At 58.4% G+C, this 11,007-nt stretch overlaps 3 protein-coding genes across 3 annotated transcripts; 2 read left to right on the top strand and 1 right to left on the bottom strand.

Annotated features, from left to right (window-relative positions):
* Nucleotides 1-756: 756 nt before the first annotated feature.
* Nucleotides 757-2,328, bottom strand: GUITHDRAFT_122207 (hypothetical protein; the record flags this gene model as incomplete). The annotated part of the gene is made up of 7 exons (XM_005818526.1): nt 757-822; nt 872-915; nt 1,120-1,165; nt 1,223-1,548; nt 1,593-1,660; nt 1,708-1,796; nt 2,284-2,328. 7 exons carry the CDS (start codon nt 2,326-2,328, stop codon nt 757-759), a joined length of 684 nt encoding a protein of 227 aa, XP_005818583.1.
* Nucleotides 2,329-2,977: 649 nt separating this feature from the next.
* GUITHDRAFT_122206 (hypothetical protein) lies at nt 2,978-4,245 on the top strand (the record flags this gene model as incomplete). The annotated part of the gene is made up of 2 exons (XM_005818525.1): nt 2,978-4,026; nt 4,074-4,245. 2 exons carry the CDS (start codon nt 2,978-2,980, stop codon nt 4,243-4,245), a joined length of 1,221 nt encoding a protein of 406 aa, XP_005818582.1.
* A 151-nt stretch (nt 4,246-4,396) lies between these two features.
* GUITHDRAFT_122205 (hypothetical protein) lies at nt 4,397-10,038 on the top strand (the record flags this gene model as incomplete). Its single annotated transcript, XM_005818524.1, has 5 exons — nt 4,397-5,095; nt 5,192-5,519; nt 5,567-7,081; nt 7,182-9,682; nt 9,820-10,038. The coding sequence occupies 5 exons, from the start codon at nt 4,397-4,399 to the stop codon at nt 10,036-10,038; spliced, it is 5,262 nt and encodes a 1,753-aa protein (XP_005818581.1).
* Between the last annotated feature and the right edge of the window lie 969 nt (nt 10,039-11,007).

The following is an 11,007-nucleotide window of genomic DNA, read 5'->3' as shown; positions in this document are numbered from 1 at the left end:
GACCCGGCCCCCCCCCACCCCCCCCCCCCCCCCCCCCCGTCCTCTTCCTCTCTTGCACAGGCTCCTTTCCTTTGTCAGCCTTCGCTAGGGCCTCTGCTAAGCCCTCAAGTCCTATTCTCCATCTCTAGTGAAACACAGCAAACCCCACCTACCCCTGCTGTAACCAGGAATATGACCCCCTGGTATAACCCATGGCAACAGTCACTGAGTCCGATCCGATCAGTGCTGCCGGGCCCTCGAATCACGCCGGCCCGGATCCGAGCCAGCCTCGGAGTCATGGGGCGGGCCCGGCGTGTTACCGTGACTGAGTCTGACCTGGGCCCGGCGTGTGACGACAACTTGCCTCTGCCTCGGACCTGGGCCCCAGGCCGGCCCGCACAGCGGCCGGACGCGCCGTGTGCCCTCAGGCTCGGACTCCTCGGAGGCCTGAGGCTCCCCCGGGAGTCCGAGTCGGCGGCGGCGGGACTCGGGATGATCCGGGCCGCCGGGGCCTCAGCCTACTACCGGGTAGCCTCTCCGGCGGAGTACGAGTCCGCTCGGGCCGCCTCCGAGTCCGAGGCTCGGATCTGATGATCAGTGGAGGCTCACTAAGAGCGGCGAGGCCCTACTGCCGGGCCTGCCGGAGGATCGGCGGTGTTGAATGCGGTGATCATCGATCGCTTTTCCCAGTGACCGGTCGAATTACTACACTGGCAGCTTAGGCTACTGGGTAGGAGCACGCCGCTGTAACGCTCTGTCTCACTGCGTCATCCGAGTTCACCTAACTCTGTCTATCGCTAGCCGGTAGTTGACGCTGCTCTCTATCAGCCATTCCTGGGAATCCTTCGGTGAAGAGCGTCAGTGACAGCCCTCACATTCAAACATAACCGACCATGTACTTGCGCACCACATGCAGAGCTTGCAGGTCAACCAGCTCTGTAGCGATCGAGTCAGCTGACTGGAGGAGGCAACGCAAAGGAATCAAAAAGGATGAAACGAATGAAGAGGGAGGGGATGATGGCAAAGAGGAATGCATTGCCTGATCCGTTGTCATACCGCACAAGACAGGTCACCCAACCAAAGTCTTGGCTGCTCACTGCCAATCATGAATTAAAACTCGTCATCTCCTCCTCTTCTCACCTATCCGAATGTCCTGCACTGAAAACTTGTCGAGCCAGTCAGGTTTCTGCAAGCATCAGTTAGGCATGCACGGCCCACCAAGTCAGCCCACGTGAGCGAACACCGTCAACCAGAACTCATGCAGTTTATCGTATCCCATCACGAGCCTATTGGACTCGTGGCTGTACTTCACGTAGTCTGCATTGCGCCATAATCTCATCATGGCCTTGATGTCCCCAGCCTCAAGCGCATCGTAGAATTGGTTCACTACCCGCCCGATCGCTCGCTTCGAGTCTGAAAGCTCCGCTCCTTGTACGCTCTCATTCAGAGCCCGCTCCTCCCTCGCCGGGCGCTTTCTCGCTTGCTTCGGCATCTTTTCCAAGGCATCGATCGCCGCAGCAAGCTCCACGTCCTTGTTCCTGATTCTGTCCACCAGCTCCTGTTTGTTCCCTGCACTCCTATCAAACCTACGTCACCAAGAGCATATATATCACCCGTGACCGGGAGGCTCAGCGTCTGACACATTTTCCTCAGTTCGTCCTTGCTCACACGTTGTTCAGCACTGCATCAGCCTGTGAGAGACAAGGACGCTCTCATTCTTTGTCCTACCTCGGAAGTTTGGAGGCGAGGATCAAAGATCGTCTATCCCTCAGGGCTCGGTTCGCTTCTGAGAAGGAACGGTGTCCAAATAGCCGGGTCTGGTCATCAGGATTATTGCAATGCAAGTGCATGCTCTACATCGATTCATCAATGCGTTCTCAGGACAATGATTCAACAACTCCTTCAAACTGCATTCATACGTGTACCTGGTTCCACTGTCTAGCATCTTCTCCACGCTGACTCCCCTGACACACTTGGTTGATTCGACCAGACTTTTCTACTTCTACATGCTTCGCCATCAATTATCACTCCATCTACGACTACTGGAAGAACGGCGTTCCTTGGGAGGGTCCCCCAGTTGTGTTCCTTGTAAGTTTTGTTCCCTCCACTTTTCCCGCTAACATCGTCGTATCCTCGTACGGCTCTTGTTTTCCTACCCTTAATCCTGATTTCCGTTCCATCCACCTCTTCCTCTTCTACTTTCTCTTCCTGTTCCTCTTCCTCTTATAACGTATCCTCCTCTTCCTCCTCCCCCTGTCACTTTTATTTCTTCTTCTTCCCTCCCTCCTCTCGTCATCTTCTCACCTTCATGCGCATTGCGCTGCAACCCATGCGCCCAAAACCCAGCATGGTTTTGCGCTCACTAGCACGATGTCACGGTGTTGCCTGTAATTACAAACTACTGAGGGGGGCCCAGTCGGCGTCGGAACTGATCGGACGGTGAAGTGATCTCCGGAATTTTGTGTACTTTGTGTGGTAAGGAGAGGGGTGGGTACCTTCGGAGGTCGGGGAAGCCAATATACCGGCTATATTACCCTAAAATTTATCCATTTGGGAGGTAGGGTACACAGCTTTACCACCCCACCCACTCATCTTAAAAAAGCAGGTCAAGTCAGTTATCTTTTAAAAAAGCAGGTCTGATATGGATATGGGTTTACGCCAGCAGAATATCTGGTACCATGCACGCTCCTCTCCTCCCGCTCGTTCGAGAGGAGTCTTGCTTCTTGTTCTTGTTTCTTTCATCATGGTAGTCTCCTCGACTTCTGGTCGTGCTCAGGCCAGCTGTCAGTGTCTTTCAGTTTCTTTGCAGCAATTCTTTGCACATGCGTTCGTGTTTGTGTTTATTATGCTGCACATGGCAGGTTTTACCTCCACCTAACAATCTTCTCTTATAGGATTTTCGATTCCCATGCATTGTCGTTACGATGAAAGTGGGTTTGCTTCTTCTACTGGGAACATGTCTTGATCAGCGGCTTTCAATCGCAACAGTGAGAGAGAGATGTTGTGTTCCCTAGGATGCGATTTATTCATCTGCCTGTTCCTGCTGACCTGCTTCTGCGCCTCAGCCGCGTCCACCCAACTCTCGCTGGACCTCACCGTCAAACTCACCTGTGCGGTCCCATGCTCGTCATCCAGCGGAACAGTCTTCGTCCAGGGCTCTCCTGGCTCAGCCGTGCATATTTCGACCACGTCAGAGGGGAGGAGAGCTTTCCATGTCAGGATGGGTCGAGGAGACTGTCAGACGTGCGCAAGGAGGATCGTGGTCTCGGAGGAAGCATCGTCTTCATGCTCGGGCTCAGTCACTCTGCAGCTGCTGCTTCACATACCATCCAAGTACATCACGGTTCAACTGGACGGAAAGCTGGTGGCTGGTGAGAGCATGCGAGGTCAGGAGGGGAGGCAGGAAGAGGACAAGGAGGAAGAGCTTTACCTTTGGGCGGAGGAAGGAGTAGGAGGCTCGAACCCGACCGGTTTCTGTCCGGAGGGAGAGGAATGCCGCAACTTCATCAACGCCTCCTGCTCGCTCCAGGTCTCACCTCCCCCTCAAACTGTCCGGACGAACAACTCCGAGGCACTGAGGAGGAAGGAGGTAACCACGAGAGGAAGCGCAACCTGCAGCGCGTGCGCAGGAGGACAGGTGAACCTTGCTCGCTCGTGCGGCAACGACTACAGCTCGGCATGCAGCACGAGTCAGTCGTCGGTGGCAGCGGGGGCAGAGGCTTCCAGGAGCAACGACGGAGTGATCAAGACCAACTTCTTCTCCGGATCCTGCTCGCACACTGAAATGCAGACGGACCCCTGGTGGATGCTGGACATGGGGGGGAGGAGGAGGGTTTCGTCCGTGGTTATCTGGAACCGAGCAGACTGCTGCTCTAACAGGATCGTCGGCTTCCAAGTTCGACTCGGAGACTCGCTGGTTCTACAGGAAAATCCTGTCTGCTACCAGGATCAGTCGAAGGTTTCCAGCACCTACTACGCGGAGTCATGCGAGGGAGAGGGCCGGTATCTCTTCGTCGACCTGGTAGGAAACAACAAGATCCTGTCGATGTGCGAAGTCTTGGTGTACGGAGATTGTTTTCTGTGCGATCCGCAAGCCCCTTCCCCTGTCACTACAAGTACAGCAAGAACGACAACTACTACTCGAGCTCCGACAACTTCAACTACTACTCCAGCTCCGACAACTTCAACTACTACCCCAGCTCCGACAACTTCCACTACTACTCCAGCTCCGACAACTTCAACTACTACTCCAGCTCCGACATCTAAAACTTCGACTGCAACGAGTCCGACTGCTGCAAGAGATACAGCTGCAACCAGGACTACGTCGCCTCCTCTCACCACCAGAGCAACTTTCGTCTCCTCGACTCCCCAGCCTTCGTCAACTTCCGTCTCTGTCCCGGAGACGACGGAAGCTGAGATGCTGCTGTCAGTGACGCCCTCAAGTTGCAGCCTCGCTGGAGGTTCGGTGCTCTCCCTGAACCTCTCGTCTCTCGCTCTCCTCCCCTCGACGCTTCTCGTTCAGTTCGCTCCTGGTCACACCGTCCAGGTTCGCAAGAACACCTCCTCCTCCTTGCTTTCCGTCAGCTGCTCTCCTCCTGATCTTCCTGGGCGATACCTGGCAAGTCTCCTCGATCCCACGAGCGGGCGAGTGCTGGGCCGCTTCACGTATGACGTTCTGCCAGCCAGCGCAATCCTGTTCCCTTCCGCCTCCTTCCTCGAGGGCTCTCCAGTCTCAGTCACCTTCAGCTTCCCCGCTGACTTTCTGAGCTCCTGCTTCCTCCTCTTCGGAGACGCTCGAGCTGGCGGGTTCACCTTCACAGCCGAGGGGGAGGTCATGCAGACGCTCTCAGGTCTTGCTCCTCCCAGCAACCTGACGCTCATCGCTCCTCTCGCCATGGAGTGCCAGGGCAGGAGGACACAGCTGGGAGTGTCGCTAACCTACCTGCGGCGTCCTTGGGTAGAGAGCCTGGCGGTGGACGGTAGCATGTGCAGAGCGATGCAGGAATGCAGCATGACAGTGACTGTCTCCTCCCCTCCTTCGACTCTGATGCTCAATCGCTCCATGCAGCTTCGAGCATGGGGAAACAGCGAGTTTGCTGTTACCATCCTCTCAAGGGTCAGTGACGCCCCTCCCCCCCTCTCATCCGCGGTCGCTCCCTCCTCTCGCTCCTCTCGCTCCCCCTCTTGTCGTCTGCCTCTGATCGCCTTTCAGGTGTCAGGCATCAGCCTCGACCTCCTCGTCGTTGAGCTTCGCATCCTCGAGACTCCGCGTGTGTCAAACCTCTTCTGCTCCCTGACGCCTTTGCTGGTCCCGGGAGGCATGCCCTCCTCCTCCTTCGCTGTCTCCTTCCCCATCCTCGTTCAGATCCCCCCGCCCTCCATCCTTAGGATCGTCCCTGCTTCTCTCGACAGCTCCAAGACCGTCAGGGCGACTGTCTTCCTATCTGACTTCACTCCCGTCTCCTCGCTCACCGCTCTCCAGCTCTCCCTTGGCTCGGTTCCTCTCACTCCTCTGTCTCTCCTCTTCTCCGACGACAAGGGTCTGACCTGCTCCTCCTCCTCGCCTCCTCTGCTTACCTTGCCGCAGGCATGGCGTTCATCCTCCAAGTCCCGCAGCACCAGGCAGGCGAGGACAAGCTGGTGGTCAGCAACGTGGATAGGAACGAGACGGCTTCGCTCACAGTGCGATCCTTCGACCCTTCCGTGACCCTCACCTGCTCCCCTCTCTGTGCAGTCAGCAACCAGCTGGAGACTGAGCTCCTGCTCCAGCTGCGAGGCTTTCCTCCGGACGCGAAGCCAGCTACCCTCCAGCTCAGAGGCAACGCCACGCCTTTCCAACTTCTCTCCTCCTCCTCTCAGAGCAACCTTCTCCTTCTTCGCTTCCTCGTTTCTCCTGACCCAACTCGGCTCGACCCCAGCTGGAATTCTCAGCTCACGATTGCCTCGACCACGGACCCCAGCAAGGTAGCCCCACTGACGTTGAGCTACTTCAACGCTCCTCGCGTCCTCCAGGCAACCTTCGACGAGCAGGGAGCAAGTCTCTTGCTCGCCTTCGACCAGCCCACCAACGCGCAGCTCGGAGACCTCACCTGCTCTCTCCTCCTTGTCGTTGTCGAGAGCATGGGCGTGGCCCCTCGCTGCTCCTTCTCCGACAGCTCCTCTCTCCTCCTCGTCCTCGGGTCCAACGCGCAGCTGCTGCCGGGGGATCAAGTTCGAGTGCTGGGAGGCCAACTGAGGTCCCTCAACGGGGTCAGCAGCCTCAACGGGGAGCAGGACGTCATTGTCCTTCCACCTTCCTCCCCAGCGGCTCCCCAGCTCAGCGTCCTCGGCCCCAACTTCGTGGGGGAGTGCGACGAGGCTGTGCTGTCTGCCTCGGCTCCTTCCCCTCGTCCGCTGGACTTCTCCTGGAGCTGCGACACAAACCAGACAGTCAACGAGCTGGTGGCAGGGGAGCGAGGCAGCTACATCGTCCTCCCTGGCTCCCTCCTCCTCCCCGAAGTGACCTACATTCTCCAGGTCAGAGCTCGCAGCTTCCTGGGAGGAACCTCTCAACAAGTGGCGCACGAACTTGTCAGGAAGAGCATCCCTCCTCCCATCATCGACATCGCGATGCCTCCTCCTCCCTACGTCCCTTCCCTCCAGCTCGTCCTCAAGGCCACCGCCAAGTTCTCGTCCTGCGTCATCAGCAAGTCAGCTCTTGCCTTCGACTGGATCGTCAGGGATGGTAGCAGCGGGCAAGTGACTCTGCAGAGGAAGGGGCCGATACTTTTCATCTCCCCTGGCTCCTTCAAGGCCAGCAGGACGTATCAAGTGACTCTCTCCTCCCGCTCCTCCTCCGACACTCTTACAGTCTTCAAGACTCTCACCATGCAGGCCTCGAGCCTCCGCGCCAGCATCTCCGGAGGCAACAAGACCGTCTCCCGCTCCTCCCGCCTCCTCCTCGACGGCTCTCTCTCCTACGATCCTGACTGCATCGGGGACCCCACTTGCTCGCAGACGGAGCTCTACCAGTGGAGCTGCGTGCTCCAAGATGACTCCGCCTGTCGCTTCTCTTCCGGAGCTCCAGTCGTCGCCATCGGAGCTGCCAAGACCTTCAGTCTAGGTGAGAGGGGGGAAGGAAGGAACTCATAGAGGAGAAGCAAGGGCAGGAGCTGCGCAGGGGGCAGAGGAGGAGCAGGAAGGGCTGACGGCATACTTCGCAGATGTTCGGAGCATGCTGCTAGACGGTGTCAGTTTTGTTCGCATTCGCCTGCTGATGATCAAGGGCGAGAGGTTCGACCAGGACTCCGTCGTGCTGACGCTGTCGGAGGACGCAGTGATCGACGCCAACGTTCTCCTCCTCTCCCAGACGCTCTCGTGGGTGTCCGTCGCTGGCAGCTCCTCCCAAGCTGACATCAACTTCGCCTGGTCGCTGCTGGACGGGGAGGGGAAGGATGTCCTCCCTGCCCTGTCCTCGCAGTCGCTCCCTGCCGCCACCGCTTCTCCTCAGTTCTCTCTCTTCCTCCGCGACCCGAACCTCCTCCCCGGCAGGTACACTCTCACCCTCACGGTGACCAGCAAGAGCGCTGGGACAGCAGGCAAGTCGTCCATCCTCCTCTACAAGAGCTTCCCGCCTAGTGGAGGGACCTGCAGCATCAAGCCGACGGAAGGAGTCGCGCTGCAGACCGAGTTCGTCTTCCTCTGCCAGGAATGGACATCCCAAGATCTCCCCCTCCTCTATCAGTTTGGCCTTAGCCCCACTGACTGGAACTCCTCCTCCTCCTCCTCCTCCTCCTCCTCCTCCTCCTCCTCCTCCTCCTCCTCGTTCCCTTCCTCTTCTGCAGTGTGGTCTGGGGCTCTGTCTTCTCCGAGCTACTTCTTGAGGAGCGAGCAAGGGTCCTACCAGGCTGCTGTGCTCGTCACCAACAGCTTGGGGGCGTCTTCCCTTTCCTCCCCCCTCAGTCTGCTCGTCACCGACGGCGGGTCGACCACGGAGGATGGAACGTTTGCGGTGCTGGAGGGAGCCTTCGGAGAGATGGCCGACCTCAACCAAGTCGATCAGATCCTGCAGCTGACCACCAGCGTCTCCGACCAGCTGGACGGGGGGCGGAGGAGGAGCAGCAGTCGGGCGCTACTTGCTTCATCGCTGGCGTACAGGATGCGGGTGAGGAGCGTCTTGCTCAAGAAGATGTCGGGAGGAGGAGTGGAAGAGTCGCTCTCACCCCAGACAGCTGGCCAGGTCCTTTCCTCCTCCTTGAGCCTCTCCAGCAGCCCAACTGAGCTGCAGCCCGACGGGATCCTGAGCCTCCAGCAGCTGGCAAACTCGACGGTCCAGCAGTTGGACGCGGACCAGCTGAGGGGAGGAGGGATGGTCAGCTCGGTCAGCCTTCTCGACAACATCCTCCAAACTTCTCCCTCCCTCCTCGTCTCCCTTGCGGACACCATCAAGTCACAATCTGTCACCACGGTGCTCTCCCTCTCCTCCTCGTACGCTACTGCCATGGTCTCGTCCGAGCGTCCCTTCCTCTACCAGGGCAACTCGCTCGATCTCACCATCGTTGCCTCCCCGCAGCCATTCACAGAGGTTTCACTGCTGCTCGACCTCTCTTGCACCATCTCCTCCTCTACTCTCTCCTCTCTCCGCAGATCCTCCAGTGTCCAAGTGCCGTTAGGATCGCTCCTCCTCGCCAGTCTCCGATTCGTATGGAGCGTCGACAAGTTGCTACCAGGGCTCGCCGTCCTTTCTGCTCGAGCTTCCGTTTTCCGCTTCCTGCCGGGCCCTGCCACGTGTCCAGGAGGAGGAAGATGCTTCAATGTGCGGGTGCGGCAGCAAACGGGGGGGGTCAACGAGACCCAACAGATTGTTTGCTTGCTGTGGAGCGAAGGAGACTGGAGCAGCAGCGACTGCGAGCTGATGGGGATTGAGCGGACGGAGGTCGGCGTCGAAGCCTCCTGCGCCTGCTCCAGGGACGGCATCCTGCTGTTGGCTGCCGGAGTTGCCGAGGTGTCAAAGAGGCCAGCAGCCTTGTTGGACACGAGAGCAGCACGAGCAAGCTCTCTTGATGCCCTCCTCTTCCTCGCCTTGCTCTCCTCCGCCATCCACATCCTAGTCTTCCCGTTCATCTTCAGGAGGAGGCTACACAGAAGCAAGCGGAGGGGACGGACGAAGAGCTGCGACACGCTAGAGGGAGTGTTCGAACAGTACCGTCGCAACTTCAGGCTGACGCGACAAGTGCAGGAGGAGAAGAGGGAGGTTGTGGTGGACGTGGGTCTGTTCGCAGAGGAAGGAGGCTTGCAGGAGCAGAGGAGGAAGCATCAGTTTGCGCTGCTGCAGCAGGAGGTCGAACATCTCAGCCAGTCCTTCTTCTTCCTCCTCGACCAGATCCCGGTTCTCATGGAGGAGCAGTGGAGCGAGGGGACGAGCGGGGGCGAGGGAGAGGAGGCGACCAGGAGGCAGGATGAGCTTGCTCTTGTGGGCCTGAAACTGAGTTGGTCGATGCCCTACCGGGTGACGGACCTCTACGACATCCGGGACCGCAACGGCGAGTCTTGCTGCTCTCTGCTCTACGACAACGAGGAGATCAAGATCGGCGACCTCCTCCTCCTCGTCAACGGCTCCCTCGTGCAGTTCCTCAGCCCCTCCGACCTCCAGGACAAACTCGCTGGCCCCCTCAACTCAGTCGTTGAGCTGACCCTGTCCGACTCCCTCGGGCGGATCTTCAAGGTGACGTCCTCGTCCTCGTCCTCGTCCTCGTCCTCGTCCTCGTCCTCGTCCTCGTCCTCGTCCTCGTCCTCGTCCTCGTCCTCGTCCTCGTCCTCGTCCTCGTCCTCGTCCTCGTCCTCTCTCCTGACCCTCCGCAGGTTGAACTTCTGCGCCACATAGTGGTCGAGGCCCGAGGTGCCGACAAGACGGAAGAGAGGGGAGGGAAAGAAGATCGAGGAGACATCGAGGAGGAGGAGGACGAGGCGAAAGGTGTCCACGTGGGGGATGAAGGACAGGAGCCGGGAGTATACGAGGAGACTGACGATAGGTATTCCTTTGGCCATGCTTGTACTCCCAGAGGATGTCTCGACCCCTAGTGGGTTCTTGAGATGGCAGGAGAGGAGGGAGCAGGTCGAGTTCCTCCTTCACTCCCCTTCCTCACATGATGCATATGTACACTAGCACAGACGCCTGTCTGCGCATCTAGTAAATTTCATGTTCCCCTTACGCAATGGCTGGTCAAACTTGCGATCCTCTCATCCTCAGCTTCATCGCTTCCTCCGCAGCCTCTCGCACTCTTGCTGAGATCCTCCATGACGGGAGGAACGATCGATCGTCGCACAGCTCCTTCAACCTGCTGCCATGACGTCAGCTCCTTAAGCTACCTGCCTGACTCACTTCATCTCTGGTATCCACACGCCGACTTGTACAGTCTCTTGCTCGCTCCCTGGGAGGCGGTCGGGAGCTTCTTCGACATGCTCCGCATGCTCACCGTTGCCTCGGCCGATCAGAACTGTTTGAAACCACCGATGGTGAGGAGAGACGACAGGACGGTTCCCGCTGCCTTCCTCCTGGTTGGAATTTTCGTGTCTGTGTGGAGCCTCCTCCTCCTCGCAGTGTGCGGGGAAGTGAAAGAAGTCAGAGACTCGGGCTGCACCAGGGGAAGCTTCGTCTTCGAGGAGATGAATAAGATTGCTCGAAGTCGTTTCAGTTCCTGCTGTACTGCAATACTCCTCTCCTATCCTTTGCACACTTGCCCTTGTCTCATCTAATCTTGTCTCCCCTGTCCTGTCCTGTCCTGCCATCTCCTCTCCCCTCCTCTGCTCTCCTCTCCTCTGCTCTCCCCTCCTCTGCTCTCCCCTCCCCTCCCCTCCTCTCCCTGTCTCGCCCCTGCGCTCCGCAGACAGCATGAAAGTGAGCGACATGACGAGGGAAGGGATTCACTACCCCCACCCCCTCCAATCAAATCACTTGATCACCACCCGTTCCGATGACCCTGAACCATGATCCTCTTCCTCCTTGCCTCCTCCTCCGCTCCCTCCCAAGACCTGATCCCCATCCTCCCT

This window comes from Guillardia theta, assembly GCF_000315625.1.
Source record: "Guillardia theta CCMP2712 unplaced genomic scaffold GUITHscaffold_296, whole genome shotgun sequence".
Lineage (NCBI taxonomy): Eukaryota > Cryptophyceae > Pyrenomonadales > Geminigeraceae > Guillardia > Guillardia theta.
The sequence above is the reverse complement of the archived record's forward strand: the minus strand, read 5'-3'. Positions and strand labels throughout refer to the sequence as shown.